At 42.5% G+C, this 27,721-nt stretch overlaps 1 protein-coding gene and 1 non-coding gene across 4 annotated transcripts in view; both read right to left on the reverse strand.

Annotated features, from left to right (window-relative positions):
* EFL1 (elongation factor like GTPase 1) overlaps positions 1-27,721 on the reverse strand; it is a 113,925-nt gene that overhangs the window by 70,121 nt on the left and 16,083 nt on the right. For all 3 annotated transcript variants that reach the window (XM_005221897.5, XM_002696606.6, XM_005221896.5), the window contains exons 7-15: positions 27,237-27,451; positions 21,387-21,510; positions 18,848-18,924; positions 17,996-18,132; positions 16,673-16,795; positions 13,070-13,169; positions 7,280-7,431; positions 6,863-7,029; positions 3,558-3,696 (exon numbers count right to left, since the gene is read on the reverse strand). In XM_005221897.5, coding sequence (XP_005221954.1) covers positions 3,558-3,696; positions 6,863-7,029; positions 7,280-7,431; positions 13,070-13,169; positions 16,673-16,795; positions 17,996-18,132; positions 18,848-18,924; positions 21,387-21,510; positions 27,237-27,451 — 1,234 coding nt within the window. The remainder of the gene's footprint in view (positions 1-3,557; positions 3,697-6,862; positions 7,030-7,279; positions 7,432-13,069; positions 13,170-16,672; positions 16,796-17,995; positions 18,133-18,847; positions 18,925-21,386; positions 21,511-27,236; positions 27,452-27,721) is intronic.
* On the reverse strand, positions 4,116-4,187 carry TRNAR-GCG (transfer RNA arginine (anticodon GCG)). The gene has a single exon. It is a non-coding gene; the product is annotated as a tRNA-Arg (tRNA).

Genomic DNA, 27,721 nt, shown 5'->3' on the forward strand with positions numbered 1-27,721 from the left:
AACTGACATAAGGTTTTTCTTTAAAAAACACAAGCCTGAAAAGTTAAAGCTAGGAGCGACCTTGGAGATGATCTAGCCTAGGACTTTTTTTCAATCAGTGGCATACTGACATAATCCAGGGACAATTTTTATGACAAAAGTACTAAGCATTTTTAGTTTGTATGTATCTTACAAATATGATGTACATAAAATTTTGTTTATATTTTATAGCTACCGTAATAAAAATGCATCCATACAATGCTGTTTAATGTTCTGTCCTTAAAACTTAGGATATATGATAAACATAATAGAAGAAGCTCTGAAAGTCCGTAACAGTCTTAGAAAAACAATCAAAGTAGCTGTTCTATTTTTACAATAAGATTGTTAGTAAAAATTACTCTAGTCCAAATTATTTTGGAAAGCTGGGGACCAGAAAGGTTATGCAACTGGCCTGAGGCCATATGCTAGTTAGTGGCAGACCTAGGAGCAGAATTTTGGAATACTCATGCTTTACAGTCAAGCACAGGGCTCAAACAGATCTAGGTTAATAGAGAGAAAATAATTCCGGTATGCTTCAATTTAGAAGGTAAGCTGAAGTGGCTGGCTGGGTTCCAATCCCTTCAATGTTACATTTATAATCACTCTGGCAGACTATCTTCCTCCCTAATGTAAAGAAACAGAACCATAATGAAGGGGCTTCAGGCAACACCAGGCAAATGTGGAGGAAATATGGTTGAGAGTGTGGACAGGCTCTTCAAAAACCATTCACCATCCCATATCCCCTGCCTTACTTGTAGAGACTGTAAGAGACTCAATCTTTGGCTTTCACTGCAGCTAGAGGTGACCACATAACAAAAATCACAAAGAGGCGAGGATATATAATACACTGGTCACTAACAGGGCATTTCTTCCCAAATAAAAACACCAGTGCTTGCTCAACAGGGACCCCAGGTGTGCCAGACTTAACCCTTTAGCCCTGGATTATGGGGAAGTCCAGGGGGAGAAAAGGTGCCAGGCAGTGGGGGTCGGGGAGCAGCGCCTGCTTATTCCAACCTCAGATTGTGGTGTTTCCACACGTTAAGACTGGCACGAGTGTGTGCTGGCTGAATACCAGCTCCGCTTCACACCTGCCCACAATTCCCACATCCAAACCACTGAACTTCCTCATCACTCCACAGAGCAAACCAGACCTTTTCATCCCAAACATATCTTAGTTTCTAATCCCCTACTGAGAGAGGTGAAAGCTGGCATAATGGAATAATCAGAACACACATGACAAACTGATATTTAGAAGAGACGTATAAAGCCTCTGTTTATGAGCACTTCTTAGTAAGAGATATTTTAGATATCTAATAGACCATATATGGGGCGGTCACTGCCAAAGGTTTTAAAATAACATCAACCAAATCATCCAAAATAAATAAACTAATGACCACAAAAATAAATGAAACATCAGTGCTGTGAGAAGGCCTTTGGCCCGTGTGCCCTCTTCCAGCCAGGAATGTCAGTGCAGATGCCATCTTGGTCCCATGGGGACAAAGCCCCATGCTAAGGACTGTGAACAGGCAAAGAGAGGGAACCTGCTCCCTGATGACATAAGACAGCCACGGCACCAGTCCTCAGCTGTCTATCCTCTACCCTAATCTTCCCACTGAGGGAAACTGAAGACTGTGCAGTTGGTTTTTTGATCACTGGCAGTTAAACACAATCCTAATGCTTCTACAAAATATATCTCACTTTTCTGTTTAATTCATTTTGTCCCAAAGTTGTGTGTCCATCTTATTTTTTAACAACTTAATTTGGTAAACAAATGTTTAACCAACAGGCACCTTAACCAACACCCTAACTCCTACCACTGCTCCCAAGTAACTTCAAAAGATCAGTAAAAGAGAATGAGGTATTTCTCTCTTCCCCAAGACAAAGAATGCTTTAATCTGTGGCCGGTCTCCTGCAGATAGCAGGGTTATGGCTGCCTTAGGAGGCAGATGAGAGAGAGATGGTCTCCCTGCTCATAACACAGCTGGCCTCAGGGCTGAGCAACACACGGCAATCTAGAAATAGACAGAAGGCAACCAGAACGACTGCACGTCATGTTCCTGACCTCTGCTGGGGAGAGAGCACAAACAACGACCCTTAACTGGAGGGGATACGACAGAAACCATGCTCTGAAGCCTTCTTCAGTACTTCTCTTTTCACTTGAACGTTGTGTTAGAGATCTTCCACCTCACCTTCCATTTAAGAAACAAAATTAATTGAGTGTGAGGAATACAGGAATCACAAGGAAGGTTTATAAACAAAAACAGAATGCTTTCTATTCATCTTCCCATGTCCTTCCTGATAAAAAATGTTTTGCTGGTTATGGAAGCTCATAAGTCATGCAAATTGTTAGGGTTCAACAGCATTTTCCAAAGAGGATGAAAAGAATGGGTAACACTGAGGAGAGGCTAGAAATTCATGCCCCAAAAAAAGTAATGAAAAAAAAATGTTTAATTACGTATTTCTGCAAGGGAGTATCAAAACGCAAATTTCTTGGACTAAAGTGGACAAAATCCAGCAGCTCCAGACCAGCAGTCTAGACCATTTCTCTAAAACATAAAAAGAAGCTGGAGCCCAAGGAGTCCCCCCATAAATAGCTCTACACCTGACAAGGACTCCAAGGGTTCAGAACGGGACCCGGCATTCCATTTCACACTCAGAGTGCCTATGATGATCCAAGGAAAATTCCTTCAGCTGAGTCTTCAAGGCTGCACTGAGGACCTTTAAAAGTGAACTCCACAAAGAAGTAATGAGCATTATGGAGATGAGGAACAGTATTTATGAATTTATAATATAAAACATTCAATGGATTAAAAGAGCCTGGAAGCAGACAGACCCTTAAATCAGAACAGTTTCTGATACTTTAGAACCAGAAGTGTCTTATTCATCTGAACTGACTTTACTGTCAGCAGAAATTCTTTCTCATCCCCAAATGAATGGAACCTCAGCTTATTCACAGATTTCTTAAGCAGTTACTTTTTATTTCCTACCATAATTTACAGCAAGTTACTGCTGTACATGGGCTTCCCTGGTAGCTCAGCTGGTAAAAAAATCTGCCTGCAATGCAGGAGACCCCAGTTCAATTCCTGAGTTGGGAAGATGCCCTGGAGAAGGGACAGGCTGCATAGTCCAGTATTCTTGGGCTTCCCTGCTGGCTTAGACAGTAAAGAATCCTCCTGCAATGCGGGAGACCTGGGTTCGATCCCTGGGTTAGGAAGAACCCCTGGAGGAGGGTATGGCAACCCACTCCAGTACTCTTGCCTAGAGAATCCCCATGGATAGTGGAGCATGGTGGGCTCCAGTCCAAGGGGTCACAAAGAGTCGGACATGACTGAGCGACTAAGCACAGCACAGCACTACTGTACATGCTAATTACTGAAATGCACTAAGTTAAAACCAAAGGACACGACCCAAAATAAATAAATAAAAAAAAAAAAGAATGAGATCCAAGTCATTTCCCTCAGAGATCTCACGTGGTTCGGGTGACATGTCAGGCCACGTCTCGCAACGGAGCACAGATGTGACACACAGCACCACCCTACCTAGCACATTTCCTGGAGGCACCTCCTCGAGGTCTTCCAGTTCCCTTCCCATCAGAAGGTACAGGTTTTCCAACGTACAGCACGCCATGTGGGGGACTGGGGGAAGGTCCTCTAATGGAGCTGAGAAGCCTAATGGCACCTGGGCAGAAAAGAAAAACAACAGAAGCTAAGTTAGGAGACGTCAGAGGAAAACAGGTTTGGGTTAATACCTACAAAGTTACTTTGATTCATAAGTAAGATATAGTGCAGTCACAGTGTTTCATGTAAACCCGAAACATTCAGATCTGAAATGGTGTGATATAAAAAGTCTCAGTTTATGAGTAAATTCTGAACTAGAGAGACTTCTCATATACATAAAGCCTGTCAAGAATTACACATAATCATAAACTTTATGGCTAATATAAATTCTGCTGTGACCTGGTAAAAGTGAAAGTGAAGTTGCTCAGGCATGTCCGACTCTTTGCGACCCCAAGGACTGTAGCCTACCAGGCTCCTCAGTCCATGGAATTTTCCAGGCAAGAGTACTGGAGTGGGTTGCCATTTCCTTCTCCAGGGGTCTTCCCAACCCAGGGATCGAACCTGGGTCTCCCGCACCGCAGGCAGACGCTTTACCGTCTCAGCCACCAGGGATGCCCTGGTAGCACGATATTAACACACAAAAATCCTCATACCCTTCGCCAGTATTTATATGAACTGTGTCAGACACCATTGGACACCAGAACCACTGTGCTATTATTTCAATACTCATTGTTACTATTATCACTTAAAATAGCTTTAACATTATTATATTGTCATGTCAATTACAATCTTATAATGTCCTTTAAGCATCTGACAAGGGCTAGTGCTACTGGTGAGTAACACAGGAAAATAAATAACTTTGAGAAGTAGTTAGATGTCATAAAAATGCCATGTAAGGGCCAAACAGCCACTATTTTAGGCTGGGCTGTTAACGTGGGAGAGAGCGTGCTGTGACACATCGGAGACTCTGACGAGAAGACACACGACACTCTCACAGCAAAGATGCTCTACATCTAACTCTTTCTACATCACATGTACTCTCATGGAGATTCTGTCTCAAATTATTCAAGATATTGTCTTGAATTATTCAACGATTTTCATATACATGCAAGTGCCCCAAAGGCATGCCAACGAAGGAACCGACTTATCTTTGGTACCCAAGGCATTGTGCTCGTGCTGTGAAGAGGAAAAAAATGTCCAAGACATCACATACAAAAAGATAATTATTGCTGGAAACATAGAGTGAGTGGCAAAAAAGGAAGCACAGGTAAGTAAATGCATAAAATCTCAAGAGGAGAGAGAAGCTACTGTGTTAGGGCAGACTTGGAAACTTCATGAAAATGATGGCCTCTGAGGCACAGGCTACATGTACATGCGTGTGTTCTGACTCACTGACAACTCTATAGGGGAGCTCAAGACATAGGCTGGAAGAAATTTAAAATATAAGGATCAAATTGGAAGAAACAGAATTATCCACAGACAGTAGGACCATTCATTTAAAACAAACTACAGAAAAATTACTCCTTGGAAGAAAAGTTATGACCAACCTAGATAGCATATTGAAAAGCAGAGACATTACTTTGCCAACAAAGGTTCGTCTAGTCAAGGCTAAGGTTTTTCCTGTGGTCATGTATGGATGTGAGTTGGACTGTGAAGAAAGCTGAGCACTAAGGAATTGATGCTTTTGAACTGTGGTGTTGGAGAAGACTCTTGAGAGTCCCTTGGACTGTAAGGAGATCCAACCAGTCCATTCTGAAGGAGATCAGCCCTGGGATTTCTTTGGAAGGAATGATGCTAAAACTGAAACTCCAGTACTTTGGCCACCTCATGAGAAGAGCTGACTCACTGGAAAAGACTCTGATGCTGGGAGGGATTGGGGGCAGGAGGAGAAGGGGATGACAGAGGATGAGATGGCTGGATGGCATCACTGACTCGATTGACGTTGAGTCTGAGTGAACTCTGGGAGTTGGTGATGGACAGGGAGGCCTGGCGTGCTGCGATTCATGGGGTCGCAAAGAGTTGGAAACGACTGAGACTGAACTGACAGAAAAATTATAATTAGTAAGACAATTTAGCAAGAAAGTCATACACAGACCAACATACAAAAGTTAACTAACTGTATGTCTATAGATTAGCAGTAGAAAAAAAAGTACATACATATATATTTAAAACAGTAACTTTCAGAATACTAACAAAATATAAGAGAGTTAGGAATAAATAACAAAAGTGATTAAAGATTTTTATGGAGAAAATGGTAACACTTTAAATGACCTAAATAAATGGAGAACTATACCTAATACATTTATGGATAGATGGTAACCAAGATGGTAAGAAGATCACAAGTAGATTTTTATATCCCTTATTACAACATTTTTACCCTCCCCTCAAAAGTAACTCCAAACACACCAACTGCTATACTCCTCCCTACGAATCTGAACATGTCACAGACTAGCACAAACTGCTCAGTCACCACTCAGCATGGCAACAAGTCCAAGGACCTGTCCAAGGATTCACCTGCTGCTCACACTGATGGACTAAGCATTCAAGGCAGGAGAAGTTGATGGCACAGACTTTCTTCTGCCACCTCCTGCACCTCTCATCACAGCCAAGCACAGCAGCGCCCCTGGCTTACCTGCGCCCAGAGGAGCACGATCACCTTGGAAGGCCCCACTCACAGCTTCTCGCTGACGCTGCCTGGCTCCGTGGACCTCTGGCATTCATCCTCTGACCTTTATCATTTGATTACCACATATGCACCTTCTGTATGTCCAAAAATGTTCTGAGACAGCTCTAGCTTGTGCTTTATTTCCCCTTTGGTCCAGACATACTTAGATGCTGGCTGTTCACCAACTGTCAGACCCTCCTGATCGATGTCTGGGATCTGCCTGCCAAGAAACCGCTGCCTATCACCTGCTCACCACCCATGCCTTTGGCTCATGCCACCTGGGTTTTGGATCTTTATGTCTTGAACACCTGGCATCGTCCTGGCTCCACCATGACATCTGTTCTTCTCAGTTCTTTCCTCTAGCCTTGAATTTCTACAAAAGCCTTATAAATTAACTAAATAAGGTTTGAAAACTTGATTCTTGTACTAGCCTAATTTCCTAAATGCTATTACTTGAGAGAGGTTTATCAAATGGTACCAAAGTGACACAAGAGGAAGTATACAGATTCACCCAAATGCGCCTCCCTAGAGATCAAACGCATCTACCAATAAGGTAATCACTTATCTAACAAGAAAGCAGAACCATGAAACAATATACGAATGTTTTACTTCCTGTTCTTACCTGCTGCAAAAACTCAAGAGGACTGTATTTGGGTCCAAGGACAAAAATTCTCTTTCCTTTTCGCGCCACTCCACTGAACACTCGAGCGAAGGCGATAAAAGACTCCTGCTCGCTTCCTTCCGGGGACACGGGTTTGGGGGTCTCACTTTCCACCCCCTGCTCATCACCTGCCAGAAACAGAAGGACCATGAGTGCCCAGATGCTCTCTGCATCCAGGAGCTGCTGAGAAACAGAGAGGGGACAAGGAAGACACTGTTGTTAGCTGAGACTGAGCAAAGAAACACCAAGGATAGAAGTATATTGATGAAAGCTACCTTCAAAGCTAAAAGCCCAAGACCAGAAGGATGAGTGTTCCAAGTTTGGCAAAAACCCCATCCGTATCACTGAGGATGGGGAAACTACTGAGAAAAGCTGTACCTTTTGGCTCTTCTCCCTGTGGACTCATTTCAAGGGCGCCTGCATCTTGGGTGGGCTCCACGGGTGCCTGGCCCTGCGCCGCTGCCAACTTCTCCGCATGCCTTCGTCTTGCACGCTCTCGCCTCTCAGCAATCTCCTCCTGAGTGAGAGGTCTACAGGACACCACAGACATGTTAACACCTGGCCACAGCAAAGATCTCAGTCTGTTCCAGCCAAGAAACAGCTAGTGTTAACATGGACAGCAAGGAGATCAAACCAGTCAATCTTAAAGGAAACAACTCTGAATATTCACTGGAAGGACTGATGCTGAAGCTCCAGTATTCTGGCCACCTGATGCAAACAGCCAACTCGTTGGAAAAGACCCTGATGCTGGGAAAGATAGAGGGCCGGAAGAAAAGGGGACGACAGGATAAGACGGTTGGGTGGCATCACTGAGTCAAAGGACATGAGTTTGAGCAAACTCTGGGAGACAGTGAAGGACAGAGAAGCCTGGCGTGCTGCAGTCCACAGGGTTGCCAAGAGTTGGACGCGACTTAGTGACTGAACAACAACGTGGTTGGAGAAGACGGTGGTTGGTCCCCAGTCCCTTCCTGGTGGAAAGTTTCTCCGAGTTCTCTCATTCACTGCAGCAAGAGAAGAGAAGGCCTATCACGCTTTCTCTGGGAACACCGCTGCTGCTGCTTAGTCACTCAGTTGGTTGGACTCTTTATGACCCCATGGACTGAAGCCTGCCAGACTCCTCTATCCAAGGATTTCCCGGCCAAGGATACTGGAGTGGGTTGTCATTTCCTCCTCCGCTGGGAACGCTGGGTCCCCGGCTACTGTGAGCTTATGAAATGACATGCAAGAGCCCGTGTCCCCACAGTCACACACAACAGCACGGAACCTTTCTCAGGCACCCATGCTCCTCCTCTGTAGGGCAAACAGCCGGAAAAGAAAGGGAATCAGTAAGATACCACAGCTCGGAACACTCTAACAGAGAGAGAAGCAGATGACCTCAGTAAGAAACCGAGCTTTTCTCCATGAAAGTAGGAAAATACACCTCCATGGGGAACTAGGGTCCAAGAGGAAGGGCCAGGCCGAATGCTGGCAATTCAGGCCGGACAGGAGGTCCAACGGTGATTATCAGTCACGGTGTCAGACCCGAGTTCCACCAGAGGAAGGGTGTGAGTGCACACGTGTGTGTTTGCTGGGGGCTCGCCTAGGGGGTGGGCCACCTTGCTTGATCCTGTCACGTTGTGCCCGCCTCCTCTACCGCCCCCCAACTTTGGTACTATGACTCCTGCTTCACGCCTCCGTCTCTGGCTGACGACCTCGTCTCCCATCCCGCCATTCCCCTTCCCCTTCTCTCTCCTGGAAGCCACTCAGATGGCCGTACCGAGAGTGCACTAGTCCCATGCGTGCTACATGCCACGTGCTCCTAGAGGTCCTAACGTCAGGTGCCCCAATCCCCTTCCTACATTACATGGGCTGCCCCACACCTGAGTCACCAGCTGTCCACTGCTGTCCTCTTCAGACACCCACCTGCTCGACAAGACCTCCCTCCAGGACTGGACATCACTTCTATTCCCTTAGCACCTGCCCGCTGAAATGGATGAATTTGGTTCTAGGAGTCGGCCCCTTCTAGTCAGACCCACCCCAATGTAGGAGGCAGGGCTGTGCCATCAGATACAAAAATGAAAAGGGAGCAACCTTTGATGATGGCTTGCTCAGGGCTGTCGGGAAGTCACATCTGCTGGCATAAGCTCCTCTCCACTGTAAGCTCTCAGTATTAAAGGTCTTTCACACACAGGATGAAATTTCTAGGCTCTTGTTCTGTCTTCTGGAGCAACACCCAACAAACATACTCCCCTCTCCTCACCTTTCAATCATCTGTCCTCACACCCTTCCCCTCGCCCTTCTCTTCTTCAGGCTACACACTCCAGCTGCCCTGTCAATCAACCCTTACATAACTTATCTTGCTTCTAGACTTTTTATAAGAGTATCTGAAAAGTATGAATTAACCTATGGCTGATTCTTGTTGATACATGACAGAAAACCACAAAATTCTGTAAAGCAATTATCCTTCAACTACAAATTTAAAAAAATATATAAACATGGAATATCTTATTATCACTATAAACAGGGAGGTTAAAAAAAACAAAACAAAAAAACCTGATGCACTGGTTAGCGCAGAGAGAAATGGTCTCTTCCAATGGGCTTATCAGTTCAGCTGAGTTCAGTTAGTGAGTCCTGTCTGACTCTTTTCGACCCCAAGGACTGCAGCACACCAGGCTTCCCTGTCCATCACCAACTCCTAGAGCTTGCTCAAACTTATGTCCATTGAGTCAGTGATGCCATTCAACTATCTCATCCACTGTCGTCCCCTTCTCCTCCTGCCTTCAATCTTTCTCAGCATCAGGGTCTTTTCCAATGAGTTAGCCCTTTGCATCAGATGGCCAAAGGATTGGAGCTTCAGCTTCAACACCAGTCCTTCCAATAAATATTCAGGACTGATTTCCTTTAGGATGGACTGGTTTGATCTCCTTGCAATCCAAGGGACTCTCAAGAATCTTCTCCAACACCACAGTTCAAAAGCATTAATTCTTCGGCGCTCAGATTTCTTTATGGTTCAACTCTCATATCCATACGTGACTACTGGAAAAACCATAGCTTTAACTAGACAGGCTTTTGTTGGCAAAGTAGTATCTCTACTTTTAATATGCTGTCTAGGTTGGTCATAGCTTTTCTTCCAATGAGCGTCTTAATTTCATGGCCACAGTTACCATCTGCAATGATTCTGGAGCCCCAGAAAATAAACTACTTTCACAACTACGGCACAGACATTGTGTTAACCACTCTGCACATATTATCGAAATATACTTATCCAAACAATTATATGACACAGGTATTCTTACTCCTGTTTTACAAATAAGAACTGGAGCCTTAGGAGAACTACACAACTCGACCCAGAGTCACATGGACAATAAACAGAGGAGCCGTAATTCAGAGCCAGATCTGACTCCAAATTCCATGCTCATCATCTATGGCTATACCCCCCCAATTCAGAAGGAATTAGAAATGATAAAATCATCACATTAAGTAAATGTGATTTTATTGTAGCTTTGGTTAAGAAAGAAGCATATCTGTTCAAGTATATTAAATCCTCATTTTGTCAGAGCTTGTAACAACATTTACATTCATGAAGTTAACATCAAATGTAGAGTCTTGCTGTCCATCAACGTATCTATCCATCCACCCAGCTGACACTTCCTCTTGGGTCAGGCACTGCTGTGAGCGCTGGGAGTGGTGACACAGGTTAACAGAGCAGACAGAAGAGAAGGCAGCAAGGTTTTATTTGAAGAACCCATTGTGTCAACTAGTATTTACTGAGAATAAACAGGAATTCACTTGCAAGAGAACCGAGCTCTACTAGTCAAGGAACGTCTGTGGGTGCTGACTTATTGAGGCTGAAGTGGAGCTAACTGTGGACGACAGTGCTGAGGGGACAGCAGTGACCAACAGTAGAGGTGAAGGTGACCAGAGGTGAGAATGCAGACTGGGGAGGTGAGGCTGGAGAAGAAAGGAAAGAGGCGACAACACTACACCACCCACCCTCAGGATTCCAAGCTGAATATCCACGCCCTGGCCTCTGTGGAGCTGGCTGCAGGGGTGGGCTGGGGGAGGGACAGAGAGAGGGCTGAGGAGCAGGCTGCAGCCGGTGCTACCAGTAACCACAGCGCCAGGGAGTGGAGATGACGGGAACTAAGGGAGCAAGGAGTGCAGTTTCTGTCTGAACATCACATCCTGTTACTACAAGAAACTGGTTCTTAAGAAGGAACCCAAAGCAGCAGACTTAGGGATTTGGGGGGAGAGGAACTGCCTGAAAACCTCCTAGCAGGATCTTACTTAACAGGCATTTAAGCATTCAGTAAGAATTTCTGATAGAGTACTGGAGAAGATGGTGGTTGAGAATGGTCAGAGCAAAGGCCCAGAATCTAAAAAGGGCAGGCAGGCTGGAAGGCTGTTGTCGAGATCTAGCGGTGGAGATTAACAAGCTGCACAGATGATGGAGGCCAGATCCCACTGGTGAAGTGGACACCCATAGGCTGTCCAGCTGGACAGATGTGGATTCACATACTCTTCTGGCCTTCTTCTAGCTATGTGACCTTGAGCACACTCAGTTCAGTTCAGCCACCCCGTCGTGTCTGTCTCTTTGTGACCCCATGGACTGCAGCACCCCAGGCCTCCCTGTCCATCACCAACTCCCGGAGTGTACCCAAACCCATGCCCATTAAGTTGGTGATGCCATCCAACCATCTCATCCTTTGTCATCCCCTTCTCCTCCTGCCTTCAATCTTCAATCAGCATCAGCGTCTTTTCAAATGAGTCAGCTTTTCGCGTCAGGTGGCCAAAATATTGGAGTTTCAGCTTCAGCATCAGTCCTTCTAATGAATATTCAGGACTGATTTCCTTTAGGATGGACTGGCTGGATCTCCTGGCAGTCCAAGGGACTCTCAAGAGTTTTTTCCAACACCACAGTTCAAAAGCATCAATTCTTTGGCACTCAGCTTTCTTTATAGTTCAACTCTCACACCCATACATGACTACTGGAAAATCCATTACTACTTCATCTTTTTAAGGCCTCTTAACTTCCCCAGGTTAGACTGAAACAGTAAATACTCGCACTGCAGAACTACTGTTAGATTTAGACGGCATAATCAACAGTGAGGCAGTTGATTTTTTTTATAAATCAATATTATAAGCTTGATAAACTGCAGCCAATTATTAGTGCTGTTACCATTATTATTTAGAACCTAAAAGAGCAAGATTTGAGATGCTGCCTGAGGCACCAGGCCCTTAAGAAGTACTATTGATTTATATTCTTTTTCTCAGGTTATTTGAAAGATTCCCACACAGAAAGGTCCCAGAATAGATGTGGATAGTAAAGAAGAAGAGCCTTCCAACTCCTGGGTAGAGTGAATCTTTTCACTCCAGACACCAAGATCCTGAAGGGAGAATGGCAAGTGGACCGGCCAAGTTAGACACTGGGACAGCGGAGCCAGCTAGGAGGCTAATGCCATGATCCCCACAAGGAACGACCGGGATCTAATCACTTATACTAGTGGGGGAGGAGGACCCATGTCAGTTCATACGATGTAGAAGAGATTCTCCAAGACTTCAGAAACTTGAGAAAGGATCCGTCTCCCACGGTTGAACTCCACCCCTCTCTCTCTCCACACACACACACAATACGCACAAAGATCAGCGAGGTACTCACACATTCAAAAATCTCCAGTGAAGCAGACAGACAGGCTGAGATGAGAACTTGTCTGACGTTCAACAATTGTTAACCGTGGCTACCACTACTCTAACTACTCTTATTCAACTTTATGAGAATTCAGGGACTTCTCTGTTGGTGCAGAGCTTCAGAGTTCACCTTCCAGTGCAGGGGATATGGGTTCGACCCCTGGTTGGGAACTAAGATCCCACAGGCCATGGCACATCTAAGCCTGTCTGCTGCAACCAGAGAAGCCCGCATGCTGCAAAAAAGACCTGATGCAGCCAAAAAAAAAAAAACCAACTTTTTTTTTTTTAAACATGAATTTGAATTAACAGTCCCAGAGCTGATTTCAACAACTGTTTCCTCCAGAGGGATCACAAAAAGATCAAGTACTCAGTGAAATTTACGTTCCCACAGGGGCTGCTCCACATGAGTTCCGGGCTGAGGACAGAACTGCACCTTCCCCGCCGCACACCCTCCCTGAACCCCACCTCCCTGGCCCCACCTGGCTTCCCTATAATCCTTACCTTGGCTTATTCTGAGGCAAAGCCTTAGCATCAACTGCAAACATTTTGGAAACAAAGATAATAACTGGAGCGGTATCTTCACTTCCGCATTTCATAAAAGCTAAACAGACAGGAAAGAAAAATGTTACTTTAATAATCCAGGCTTTTCTGAAAACAAGAAGTTTAGAACATGGCATCATCTAAATACATAAGCAACCTATAATCTTTCACAACTATAAGAAAAATTTCATTTAGAAAAAAATAAGATTGCTAGAAAAATAGTAGAGTGAGAGCGAGAGAACCAGAAAGGGGAAAAGAAAAGCAAAACTGATACGGTGAAGAAGAGCAGGAAGAAGTCCAGGTAGGAGATGGGCTTCACTACCCTCCAGAAGCCCTCATAACCGTTTCCAGTGGAGAGGGATAGAACTGAGGAATTTTACCAAAGGGCAATGGTCAACAAGGTAGCTTATTAATAAAATACATAATAGTAGTTTTTCCAACCCCTAAGAGAAGTTAGAAAATAAAGACAAAAATATCATGATAACAAAAAAAAACTTAGAAATGAAGATTAAGATGTAATACTATAAAGGTATTGATTTTCCCTAAATCTATAAATTTTAACATAATTTCCTAATCAGCATATGGACATTTTTCTTAACTTACATTAAAAAAAATATTGGTTAAGGAAAAAAAAAAACCACCACTGGTGAGTAATTTTTTAAAATCACCCTACATCAAAATAATTTGCACATAAAGAATTCAAGAGTAAAATTCAAATAAGAAAAGAAGGAAGTAAGAATTAAGTATCTATCAGAAGTCTTGCCAAGGAAAACTTGGAAAGGCTTTGAGGAACAAAGCAACACACCTTGACTCCGATTTTAACAGGCTCACCCTGGCTGCAGGCAATCAAGAACAGACTCAGGGATACCAGCTGGAAGGCTACTATAATACCCAGGTGACAGATCACGCACGGTTGCTTGCCCCAGGAAGGCAGAAACAGAAATGTTGAAAAGTAGTTAATTCTGGATACATTTCAAAGGAAGAGTAAACAGGATTTAAAGATGGACTGGAAATAGGGGCATGAAACCAATGCGAAAATTAAGAGCACGCCATTGTCATGGGAAGCCTAGAGATTGGACAAGATGAGCAGGAGAGTGACTGCAGGTAGAAAACAGATGAGATCCAAATACCAAGCCTTGCCTGGGGCATCCCACAGTTAAAAAGTCAAGGGGATGGAGAAGAATCGGGAAAAAGATCAAGACTAAACAGCCAGCTCCAACGGCAAAGATGTGGCTTGGTTTCTTAGCCTCAAGAGGCTATTAGAAGTTCAATCTGGAGATTCCTTATGTAGAGTTCCAGCAAAAGAGATTTAAAGGAGCCTACATGGTGAACTGCTATTCATGCTGAACCTATAAAAACAATCAGGCCAAGTTTAATGAAACTAAACTTATTCTACAAACAAATGAGTCTTAATTTGGCTATACTGGGTAGAAATGAGTGACTTTAGAGAGAAAAAAATTATGTTTCAACAGAAACTATAACACACACTTGGGAATATTAGATTCTAGTTCTGTTACCATCTTTGAGGTTGTGATCTGTAAATCCAGATCTGGGCTGGATCCTGAATTCACCAGGTTTCCTCAAATATTAGGCTATAACTTTCCAAACTAACATTGCCACTTTTTCCTCCCACTTTTGATGTGGAAACACCGAGAACCAAAGGTGCTCCTTTCCTGAAGTCCTGAAACTTGAGATAAATTTAAGAGAGACCACCACACAATAGCCCATTTGGGGGCAATATTCTGGCCCACCGTAAGCCACTCGGGAAGTTTACCTGAACATTGGAGGACATCATCAAAGACATTTAAAGACATTTCAAATTGCAAATGATACTTGACTCTAACATCTAGAAATCTGGACTGGTTGTTCCCTAGGTTCAGAAGCTGGTTTATAATTTGCTCCAACCGTTGAGCCTTTTTGTCTTCACAGAAATGCCTCTTAGAAATACTGGAATGCTTGCACCTTAGAAGCCTAACTTTGAGAGCCCATTACCGCTTGCAGAAACGGATTTAAAGATGTCTAGTTAAACCTACCGGAGAAGGCAATGGCACCCCACTCCAGTACTCTTGCCTAGAAAATTCCATGGATGGAGAAGCCTGGTAGGCTGCAGTCCATGGGGTCTCGAAGAGTCGGACACGACTGAGCGACTTCACTTTCACTTTTCACTTTCATACACTGGAGAAGGAAATGGCAACCCACTCCAGTGTTCTTGCCTGGAGAATCCCAGGGACGGGGGAGCCTGGTTGGCTGCCGTCTATGGGTCGCACAGAGTCGGACACGACTGAAGCAACTTAGCAGCAGCAGCAGTTAAACCTACTGTCAGGACTAAGAGACTGGCTTAATGAGACACAATCTACCAACTTGGCTTCTGGACTGTGAAACTCCATGAAGAAGGTTTAAGGGCAGAACTGCAGAAGAGCAAACTTCACCACTCCACAAGGTGTTTCTTGAGGAGGGTTAATTTAGGCTGATTGTTTTTAAGGAGCAGAGAACTTTGGAAGTTGTTCTTTTTCTGTCCCCTTAGTTGTCTAACGAATTGAGATAAAGGGCCTGTTCCTGGAATACAACTATCACCAGAAATATCTGCAAAGAGAAGGGGCTGGTGTGGTGGGGAAATCGGCAGGGCCCAGCGATCAGAGCCCACTCTGTGGTCCAGCAAACACTCTTTGTAACCAGACTTTTACTTTTTCATTTTCCATGGCAAATGCCTTTCTCCCCTTTGAAGTTCTAAACCACTGACAGTATTTAAGGTGAGGGTTTCAGATATTTTAGCAAGTTATTCTGTTTTCCCAGGTCTCTCCCTTGTACACGTTATTAACTTGTTTGATTTTTCTCCTGTTTTAATAAAAAAACCAGGGTGGGGGGTGGGGGGATAAAAAGCCCGGGAGACAGGGAGACGAGGAGAAACAGGTGGAAGCCCAGAAGTCAAAGAAAAAGGGGTCTCAAGGAGGAAGGAGGGATTGACTGTGTCAGATGGTAGTGACAGATCTAGTCAGGAGGACTGGGAACTGGCCGAGAGATTTAACAAAGGAGAGTCAACCATGGGTCTGAGAACAGCAGTGATCTGAGGGCAGAGGCTGCAAATCCAACAGAATGGGAGAAAAAGAGCAGGACAGAGTGGTGCGCACAGATGAATTTCATGGAGCCATATAAGGCTGGGAGCAAATGAGGCTCCCTCTCATGGAGCGAACATGTGTGGGGCTTCTAAAGGGAATACAGACCCTGGGGTCACTGTTCCACAGGCCCTGGAAACACAGTCACCTCAGGAATGCATTCCTGGCTACCTGAGAGGATGGAATAGAGCATGATGATAACATTATGAACTGTGATCTGGCAAAAGGGAGAGGTCTCCAGTCTCCTCACTCCACTGGCAGAGCAAAATGGCTCTGGCGAAACTGAAATGTTAGAAAACAAAAAGCATTGGAGAAATGTTTGTGCAATTGTTTACCGGGGGAGTTGGCCATTTGGCCATTTAGCAAGCTAGCATTCAGAAAATTGGTCTAGAGTAGTCTTGACTTTGGATGACCAAAAATACATTGACTGGTGTGTTCGTCTTTACCTCACCTGCTTTCAGAGCCTGGGTTTCTGGTGGGAGAGAATCAAAAGTCTGTGATCCTGCACACATCAGTTTCTCCACTCTCTCAGCTGTAATGTCGAGGGGACTAGGAAGCTTCTGACACACCATAGCTGAAGTCTGCTGTTAAGGACTCAAAAGCCTGAGCAAGTGCTCTTCACCCTGGCAGAGACTCAGACTGTGCACGAAATACTGAAGTAACAACATATGTGTACACGATGCCTGGGCTGTAAGGCAATACTCCGTAAGTCACATCTCAAAACGTGGATACAATCTCAGGGAGTTTGTGGATGCTCTAGAGCCCAGAAAGGGTGCTCATGGCAGATACTCTAACACTGACATCCTGTGGAACAAATGAGGAAGGACCACAGAGCTTAGGAGTTTGGCTGCCTGTGACCCAGTCCTCAAAATCTTTCATACAGTTTCAGTCTCTCTCAACTGGCATAAAACCACCATCAGCCGCTAGCTGCGATACAAGCAGGTCCTCCAACAGAGCGAGGTCACCGTAGGGGTCTGTGTTTATTGCAGCCCTGTGGTCCACTGTTGGCCCACTCCCCAGACACTGCACCCTCAGCCCACCCCATGGGTACTGCTAAGGACACACAGATCAATGACAAGAAGGTATTAATAGTCTAAATTCCTCTATAAAATTACTTTGGTTGAGACTTCCCTGAAGGTCCAATGGTTATACCTTCCAATACAGGGGGTGTGGGTTCGATCCCTGGTTGGGGAGCTAAGATCCCACATGCCTCTCGGCCAAAGAACCAAAACATAAAACAGAATAAAAGCAACGCTGTAAAAAATTCAATAAAGACACTAAAATTGGTCCATATGACAAAAGTCTTTTTAAAAAAAACAAAGAAGATAGTCTAAATTCACCTACAAAATGACTTTAGTTAAGGTAAGCCACTTAAAATCAAGTCCTTTTGGAATCACAAATTTGAGAGGAAGTATCAACAAGGTAAAGAAAATATGGGTTAAAATGAACCAGTGATCCTAACACAAACATCTAAAGTATCTACTTCTATGCAAATCTTAGTCTAAGAGTTTTGATTTTATGGATTAAGAAACAAAAATTTAAAATGTTTTTTAAGAACATTCAGATTCGTATTAATCTTAATTAATATTAATATATTCATTTCTGAAGTATTTAATACAGTTTCATGGTAAAATATTAAATAACCCCAGAAAAAAACTTACTCTGAATTGGCATGCGTTATTTTCAGAGGACCTCCTGATGGCCAATAACACACTCTTTTTTCTTGTTCTGTCAAAACTATGATTTCATTAACAACCATTAATATAAAGGATACCAAGAACAGCTTGAGATATGGGTAGCCACTGACTGCAGATAGCATTGATCTGAACTTTAGGATCTGAATGCCGTGCCTCTCGGGCTCCGATTTTTAATCCTAAAGAAGTCACGATTTTATCAGTTTTTTCTTTGTCCCTATAGTAAACAAGAGATAGGTGGATGGGAGGTGAGGAGAAAGATTACCTAAGATACAAAGGGGAGTGAGGAAGAGAAACAACATCACAGGACACATTTATTCCTGAGGCACTGCTTGACTATAAAAAAACAAAAACGCTGGAGGGGGGCTCCTGCCATAGGAGTAAACTGCTCAACCTCTACTTTCCACTTCCAAATGAACTTCTCTTGAAAATGTCCCATGAAGTACCATTCCACAATCGTCTTAAACACGCTATGTCAACTGGTAAAACGATTTTATAAATAAATACTAAAAGCAAAAATCATTATTCCACCACTGGAACAACTTGGAAATTTACTAAAGCAAACTTTCTTTTCCACTTGTATCGGGCAAGGTTTTTTCCCTAAGTGACTCCATGAGTGATGCTCAATATCAAGCAGCGTTTCTACTACATTTACTATTTTACTTTAAACTGAGTTTGTAAAAATGAAAGTCTGATGGTTCTTCCCATCCTTTTATCTCTTTGCCTCAGCACTCTATAAAATATTTCTGTTCTGTCCCTCCCGTCATCCTGTAATTGGGTTATACATACTCCTTTAAATGGTTTCCAAGCTTGGTAATCAAAGCCTCTGTAAAGGCTTTCTTCACTTTCCCAGTCTACCTAGTTTTCGGAAGGGTAACTCGTCAAACTGCAAATTATACTGCCCAGAGATAAACAATTTATAACAGTCTTACTTTTTCAAGACAGCATCATACAAACTCCATATATTTTCCAGGATCAACTGTACAAATAAAGGTTTCTTTCCTTTTGCCTGGGAAAAAAAAAAAGGATGCATGGGTTTAAAATTTCTGAATATTTCATTAATATCTAACGTATTCATTCTTGATGTGCTTTACTATCGATGCTTCATTTCTACTAGAAAATACTTATTCAACAACAAAGCGGAGGAAAGTAGCTATATGAATGCTTTAAACAGCCAATAATCCACAGTTACAACTCACTCTTCTCTTTCCGAACCATGGACACCACACACGAAACCACTTGGGGTGCGGGGTTGGGGGGGGGGGTGGATACATCACTGCAGCTGCCCTCCCACTGCCATCAAAAGAACACACGGTACCCAAGCTGAGAGCTAAAGCTCCACTCTAAAACGTCCATGGACTTTTCTAAAGGAGGTTCTTAAAATATGAACGCTATTCAACTTCAAGGAAGAAGATATTAAAAAAAACAAAACCCCTATTTCTCTTATCAAACTATACAAAAATTACAGCATGAGCACTTTGAGATGGATACTCTCATAGGTACAAGAGATGGAATATAAACTGAAACCCTCTTTCTCAAGAGCTACTGGCAAGGTACTGGGAAATTAAGTCATTACCTTTGAAGGACTGGTTAAAAAAAAATCATAAAGGCCTAAAAATGTATGCATCAAGATGCCTATCACAGCTTTACTTAAAATATCAAAATATTTGAGAAACAGAAATAAAAACTATGTTCAATCTTAGGAGAATGATTACATGAGTGATAATGATGTAAGAGGGTGTTTGTTACATGACAGGAATTGCTCTTAAGACTTTTCTTGGATATTTCATATAATCACTCCATGAGATAAATATTACTATCTTCAATTTGCAGAGGAAAGAAACAGACAAGTGTCACAGAACTAGAAAGTGGTAGAGCTGAGAGGCAAAGAGAATCTCAAACTATGCTCTTTGCTACTTCACTCCACTGGCTCCTCTTATTATTATTATTATTTTTTTAATTTTTACAATGTTGTGTCAATGCTACTTTCTCCATTCGTCCCCTCTCCGCGTCCCTGTGTCCAAAAGTCCATTCTCTACATCTGTGTCTCCATTCCTTCCCTACAAATAGGTTCATCAATACTATTTTTCTAGATTCCATATATATGCATTAATATACTGTAATTTTTCTCTTTCTTACTTCACTCTGTATTAATAGGCTCTAGGTTCATAAACCTCACTAGGACTCAAATTTGTTCTTTTTTATGACAAATATTCCATTGTATAAACGTACCACATCTTTATCCATCCCTCTGTTAATGGACTTCTAGGCTGCTTCCACGCCAGGGCTATTGTAAATAGTGCTGCTGTGAACACTGGGGTGTCTGGTTTTCTCAGGGTATATGCCCAGGAGTGGGGTTGCCGGGTCATATGGTAGATCTGTTCCTAGTTTTTAAGGAATCTACACACTGTACTGTTTATAAAGAACTTTCAGTGACAAGGGAAGATGGTCACAATAGAATGTCAAGAGGAAAAGCGGCTACATTGTATAAACAGCATTATCTCAATCGAGGAATATATGTTATCTAAACAGAAAGAATGAAAGAAATGAAAAGCATACCATTAGCAGTGTTGGCCTCTGGTATTTTTTTTCTTTCCTGTAGCTTTATACTAAGGAATACCTTCTAAAAGGAACATACATGCTCTTCAATGAGAATACATTTATAAAATCCTTCATTTTATATTAAAAAAAAAAGTCTTCAAGAAAGCATCCTTCCTTTGAGGCTAGGTGACTCAGCAGCCCTACAAGACCTCCACCGACAGAATGCTCCAAGGAGCACCTGCCTCACCCATCAGCAATGCATGGTGACTGGTGTTCAATGAGGAGGCCTCGGCTGAGGCTAGGAATACAGGCCACACAGTGACATCTACAAGAGACGTCTCTTTAGGAAGGGGACACACAAATGCATGATGCAAATACGTGTCTTCAAGTTCACTGGCCCAGGATCTGGGATTTCCGCTCCTCTTAAATAGGAACAACAACAGCAACAACACGCAGTCCTCTGATCCTGATAAGGAACTCGATTTAAGCAATACTTGGACATAAGACACATGCTGCTGCTGCTAAGTCGCTTCAGTCAGGTCCGACTCTATGTAACCCCATTGACGGCAGCCCACCAGGCTCCTCCGTCCCTGGGATTCTCCAGGCAAGAATACTGGAGTGGGTTGCCATTTCCTTCTCCAATGCATGAAAGTGAAAGTGAAGTCGCTCAGTCGTGTCCAACTCCTAGGGACCCCATGGACTGCAGCCCACCAGGCTCCTCCGTCCATGGGATTTTCCAGGCAAGAGTACTGGAGTGGGTTGCCATTGCCTTCTCCATAAGACACATGATCTTTAGCCAAATATATACAGTAGAAAATCTCCCCTAAACTGACTCACATAAACTGAGGCAGATTACAAGTGTGTTACAGTGCAGGCTTTCACAGGGCAAGAATGTGACCACCGATCAATAGGCACAAGAGACCACGTTACCTGATCCACCTTCATAATCTTCTTAGCCTTCGTATTTATATAATAATCTCCCCACAATGTTTTCAAAAGAACTTCCTTTCTGATGCCAGTTTTTTGACTGTAGATTTTGGCAAAGTGCTCAATTCTGAAAGAAAAGCAAGTGTTCACGTTATTAATAACAGAAATAAGTATGAGTCTAGCTAGCATTTGGGTGTTTCTGTGCCAGGTACTGTTCAACGTGCTCTGAATTCATTTCAACTCTCTTACAAGGCAGGTACTAATTATCTCCCCCCTTTCACGGAAAAGCATAATGAAGCACGAGATATCACACAGGTAACAAGTAAAGCTGGGATTCAAAGCCAAGCAGTCTCGCCGGTGTTCCTGTCCAACTTTCCCTACATTCATATGAATGAGAACTCATGCTATCAATCCCTTTCTTAATTCTGCAAGCGTAAAACAAGAGGAACACTGGCCAAGGAAACAGGCTCCAGCTGTCCACTGCAACTGTGCCAACAATAAACTCTGCTTCAGCCCTTCACTGTAAGTTCCTATTGCTCATGAAGTAAATAAACCCTACAGCCGGAACCGGCCAAAAAAGGCTCTGTAGCATCTGAGATTAAACAGGAAATACATATACACTTACTTAGCTCTCTCTAGCCCTTAGAGAAACCAGTTAGCAGCAGGTCTGCTCTACTGCAAACCCCAGCCAAATGGGAGCAGTCACTGGACAAATAAGGATGCTGTATATTACACCATCTGCAGTGTCTGGATAAAGGACCCCCTCCAAAAAAAACTTTTTGCAGGGAATAGTATGTTCCTACACAATCTAAGCTTTGAGTCCAACTCTCAAAGTACCAGCAACTTACAAGACACCTGCTGTATTTTCCAAAGCATCCAGGGGTTAACTACAACCAAGTCCAATTGGCCGACATTCTCTTATGATAACGAAAGCCTGGTGGGAGCAGTAAGAAGCTGGAGGAGTGGAAGTTGATAATTATGGTTGGAACCAGAAATATGAAGAGCATCAGGCAGCAACTTAGAAGCAAAAAGAGACACTACAGAAACTACTGAAGATAAAAACCCAGTGCGCCCTCTCACTGAGTCACGGGAGAGAAAAATACCCAGTCAGGAAGCAGAATTCATGTCACATGGTTATAAGCCCATCAACGTTCTCAAAGAGCTGGCCTCAAGGGTCCTTCCCATGCAAAGTAATTCCCTGTTTAAAGCTTTATTTCCCATTTGATCCAAAAGATATTAACTTAGTAGAGGTCTTAAAAATTTTTTCTAAAAGTTTAGTTTCTATTATATTACATTATTTATAACTTTTATATGTCAACTTTTATATACTTTATATGTTTATAGTGATATTAAAATATAAACTATATTATTATGCTATATGTAAATAAGTTTATACATTTACATGTTATACTGTTTCATACAAAACTTTTTATATAAGTATACACAACATGTATATAACGGGGCTTCCCTGGTGGCTAAGATGGTAAAGAATCCGCCTGCAATGCAGGAGACACAGATTCGATCCTTAGGTTGGAAAGATCCTCTGGAGAAGGGAATGGCAACCCACTCCACTATTCTTGCCTGGAGAATCTCTTGGACAGAGGAGCCTGGCGGGCTACAGTCCATGGGGTAGCAAAGAGTCAGATACGAGGGCACAACTCATGTATATAACAATACGTAATTTATATATAATTTATTTATGTATGTTGTTGCTTGCTCACTCATGAATTTTTTTTTTTTTTTCTAATGAAATTTCCTTCTTTTTAAAAAACAGTATCTCCTCAACAAGGGGTACAAATACTTACTGTCACTTACTGTTCTGATCAGGCACATTCTATTCATGCTTCTAGGATTTTCTTTTTAATGTTGATTTGTGTGCTTCCCAGACTTATATTTTCTGTTATCCTTTACAACATGTCAGATATATGTCCTATTTTTAACTCACAAAGTGGTAAACACTTTCACAAAAACTAATACTGCTATAGAATCATAAATTAAAAGACACTTGCCCATCTGCTTATAGGTCACTGTCTTCCACCCTTTTCTACTCTGTCATTTCTATACACATACCTACACATACAGACACTTATAAATCTTTGAAAATCTTGTTCTTCATCCTTTACCTTCTTTTTCATCCCCTGGTTACCACAAAAGTTGCTTATCAACATCAAACCTTTCTCCACTATTGCTCGGTGCTTTTATTCCTTTATCTGTCATTAGTTACAATGACAGCTTCTAGCAGGACTTCTCCATTCTTGAGTTCTATTTTAATTCACTTCCTCTACTGAGCAACTTCAAACAGGATTCTCAGAAAAGATCTGCAGAACATGTTTTCCAGGAGTTTACTGACTCATCAATCTTTGGCCAATCCTCCTGAATGAGGGTGTGGCCACATGAAATTACTGGGCCACATATGCTTATGAGTTCGAGGTACCCAATGGGCTAATATTAATTACAGGATTCTAAGATGCTGTGGCATGAAGAACTACTAGGAAGGGCTTTTCACCGTCTTCTCTTTCCTGTCCCTGTTGAATAGGGTTGGGCCTCAGCTCTGTTTACCTTAACCAGAAACTATTAACAGATCGTTGTTGCCACCTACCCAAGCCACTGTGTTGCTGCTTTTTCAGAGCAGATTCTCCTGGAGTAACAACTATTAACAGGACAAATTCAGGCCATACAGCCACTAGTCATACTTCTTAATCCTGTCCCACTACGTGAGAGTTCATAGAAACATTTTCTAAATTCTGACATGTGCTCATTTCTCACGTTTTGTGACACGTGGAGTTCCCTAGTCACTGACATTTTAGAGGAAAATTGGAAGGAAAGGGTCTCCAGTGCTTTCATTTCCAACACCGTTTTCCCATAAGTTAACATGTCAACTGGCTGAGAACAGGCACTAGCAGATCTCCAAAGATGACATTGTCTAATACAGGGGAATTGATCTATTGACTGAAAGTAAGTTAAAAACATCCAAAGTTATGAGGGATACTCAAGTTCCCCTGATTTCATTCATTCAAATCTCTCCCCATTCCTTCTTCCATGATCAACTCCCCCTAGTTCATGAGATTTAGACTAAAATTCACATAAAACATTCAATTATTATTATGAAAATAAGTACTAGAAAAGGACAAGCCCCCCACCTTGTGGCTCACTAACAAAATGCTTACCAATTAAGAAATCAATAGGTCTGACTCTCTTCTATGACTGAATGAATCACTGAACTTTTTAGCTCAAAGAAACTCTTAGACATTATCTTAGACCTACATTATTATTTTTCAAATGAAGAAACTGAGGACCAGAAAGTTGATAAAGGTAAGTCATCAACTACATGTGAAAACTACAAATGTTCAGGTTTGTTAACTTCCATTTTCACTATAATCCATTATCTGAATGTATTTAAGTCTGATATGATCTTTATAGTAAACCAAGGAATCTATAATTTATTACAAACTAACACAAAAAAATTACAGTATTATAATTTATTATGCTGCCCCAGGCAAATGTGTTCAGTCAAAATGACGTTGAAGAGCGAGTTCCTGTAAAAAGGGAGATGAGAAATAACCAAGGTTGGTTTCACCTGGTCCCTTATTCCTGGTTCTATTATCCCCACAAACTGTATGAAAGGTTAAGCCCACAACTAAAGTAAATTTCATTATATCCCACAACTGTTTATCCAAGTTGAAGACATTTTTTCTCAAGGTAAAAAATCCTCTGAATTTTCTGATTCCATGAGTAAGCAATGGTTGTGGTTAGAACTGTAATCAATTACCTAGCACATTCAGAACTGCTATCACTACTACTTGGCCTGAGCATGTACATATCCAGAAGGGCAATGAGAGGAAACAAGGGTCCCAATACTCCACAGTGAAGATCCCACAGAAGTACCATGGTAAGAAAGCATGAATTTCACTGCCAGGCAGTCTTTAAACTTAACAACAGCTCTGCCACTCAGTGGCTGGGTGATGTTTAAGAAATCATCACATCATCTTCACTGTAGCATTATTGACAATAGCCAAGGTATGGAAACCACGTTAAGTGTCCATTCACAGATGAAAGGATAATGTGGTGTGCACGTGCACACACACGAATAGTATTCAGCCATAAAAAGAATGCAAACTTGTCATGGATAGACCTTGAGAGCATTAGGAGATATGTCAGATGGAGAAAGACAAGAACAAATACTGCATGATGTCACTTACACATGTAGAAGCTTTAAAAAACAAAACCAAAAAATCAAGCATCTTACAGATACAGAGAACAGATTGGTGGTTGCTAGAGGCAAGGAGTAGAGGGTTGGCAAAATGGTTGAAGGGGCAAAAGGTACAAACTTCCAGTTATAAAATAAGTCATAGGATGCAATGTATATAGCATGGTAAGTAAAGTTAGTAACATTGCATTGTGTAACAGAGAGTTAAGAGTCAAAGCTAAAAATCCTCATCACACACACACATAAATTTTCTAACTATGTAGTGTGACGAAAATTAGACTTACTGTAGTGATCATCTATATACAAATATATCATCTATATACAAATATAAACAAATATTTACACAATATGTACTCAGATAGATTACACTGTATACTTGAAATCAATGTAACGGTATATGTCAATTATACCTGAACAAAAACACAAAGTGGGCAAAGAACATGAAAAGACATTTCACCCAAGAGGATATACAGATGACAGATCAGCTCATGAAAAGGTTCAACCTCAGAAGCTGTTGCTGCCGCTGCTGCTAGGTCACTTCAGCCGTGTCCGACTCTGTGCGACCCCATAGACGGCAGCCCAGCAGACTCCTCTGTCCCTGGAATTCTCCAGGCAAGAACACTGGAGTGGGTTGCCATTTCCTTCTCCAATGCATGAAAGTGAAAAGGGAAAGTGAAGTTGCTCAGTCGTGTCTGACTCTTAGCGACCCCATGGACTGCAGCCTACCAGGCTCCACCACCCGTGGGATTTTCCAGGCAAGAGCACTGGAGTGGGGTGCCACTGCCTTCTCCAGAAGCTGTTAGGAAAATGCAAATTAAAACCGTAACAGCACATCAGTATATATCTAGCAGAATGGCTAAAAAAAGAAAAGACAGAAACAGTGATGATACCAAATGAGGGTTAAGATGTGGAGAAATGGATCACCACACATTGCTGGCAGGAATATGGTATACCTACTCTGGAACAATTTGATAGTTTCTTTAAAAATCAAACATATAACCACCCCAGGACTCAGCAAACGCACTTCCAGGCATTCATCCCAGAGAAATGAAAACTTCTGTTCACATAAACACCTACACATGAATGCTTAAAGCAGCTTGACTCACAGTAGCCCCAAACCAGAAAAAATCCAGACGTCCTTCAATGGGTAAATATTTAAACAAACTGTGGTACAACCAATACCATGGAATAGGACGAGACAATGAAAAGGAACCACCAGTGATGCACGCAACAATTTAGAGAAGTCTCCAGAAAACGATGCTGAAAAAAATCCAATCTAGAAAACATTCTATGTGGTTCAAGTGCGTTTCTATAACATTCTTGAAGTGACAAGTTATAGAAATGCAGGACAGCTAGTCGTTAAGGAGCAGCTGGGAGTGGGATGGAAGTAGGTGTTGCTACGTTAGTGCAACGCAAAGGTGCTCTGTGGCGATGGATTATATCCATGTTAATAGCCCAGCTGCGATGTTACATCACAGTTCTGCATGACAGTACCTCTGGAGGGACACTGGGGAAAGAAGAGAATGCTCCTGTATTCTTTCTTACGACTGTACGTGAATCTATGATACCTCAAGATAAAAAGTTTAATTAAAGCACCAGTTGTATACAGAATCCACAGAGAGATTTCATTAGAGTCAAAAACTTACCCAAAGCCCCACCCATCTATTGCACTTGTAAACACCACATTCCCCTGGTCAGGTGAGAAGTACAGGTGCGAGTCATCCGTGTCCTCCAAGCCGGTGCTCCAGTCATACACCTGCTCTCCTTGTTCAGAATTCGGGTTCACCTGGGATTCAGCCTCTCTCTCCGCTCTTTCTTCTAGCACTTTAGAAGTAAAAAGAGTTCCTGTGAGTGCATTAATCTAGGAGAGATGGCAAAATGGCAGAAGGTCATTCGGATGCATGGCACGCCCATGACAGGAGACACACTGTCTAACCCTCCTCAAGTCTAGACTCCTATGTCACAGTCTGAACTCCTATGAAGCCCATGAGGATGGAACTGATGTTTACAGCAATCATTAACTTACATGTTATCAGCCACTTATTTCAATACCCAGTAAGACTAAATCGTCAGGCTTTTGGAAGGTCATTTCTTTAGTGCAAACACTGATCTATCGTATCTTCAATTTATT

This window comes from Bos taurus, chromosome 21, assembly GCF_002263795.3.
Source record: "Bos taurus isolate L1 Dominette 01449 registration number 42190680 breed Hereford chromosome 21, ARS-UCD2.0, whole genome shotgun sequence".
NCBI lineage: Eukaryota > Metazoa > Chordata > Mammalia > Artiodactyla > Bovidae > Bos > Bos taurus.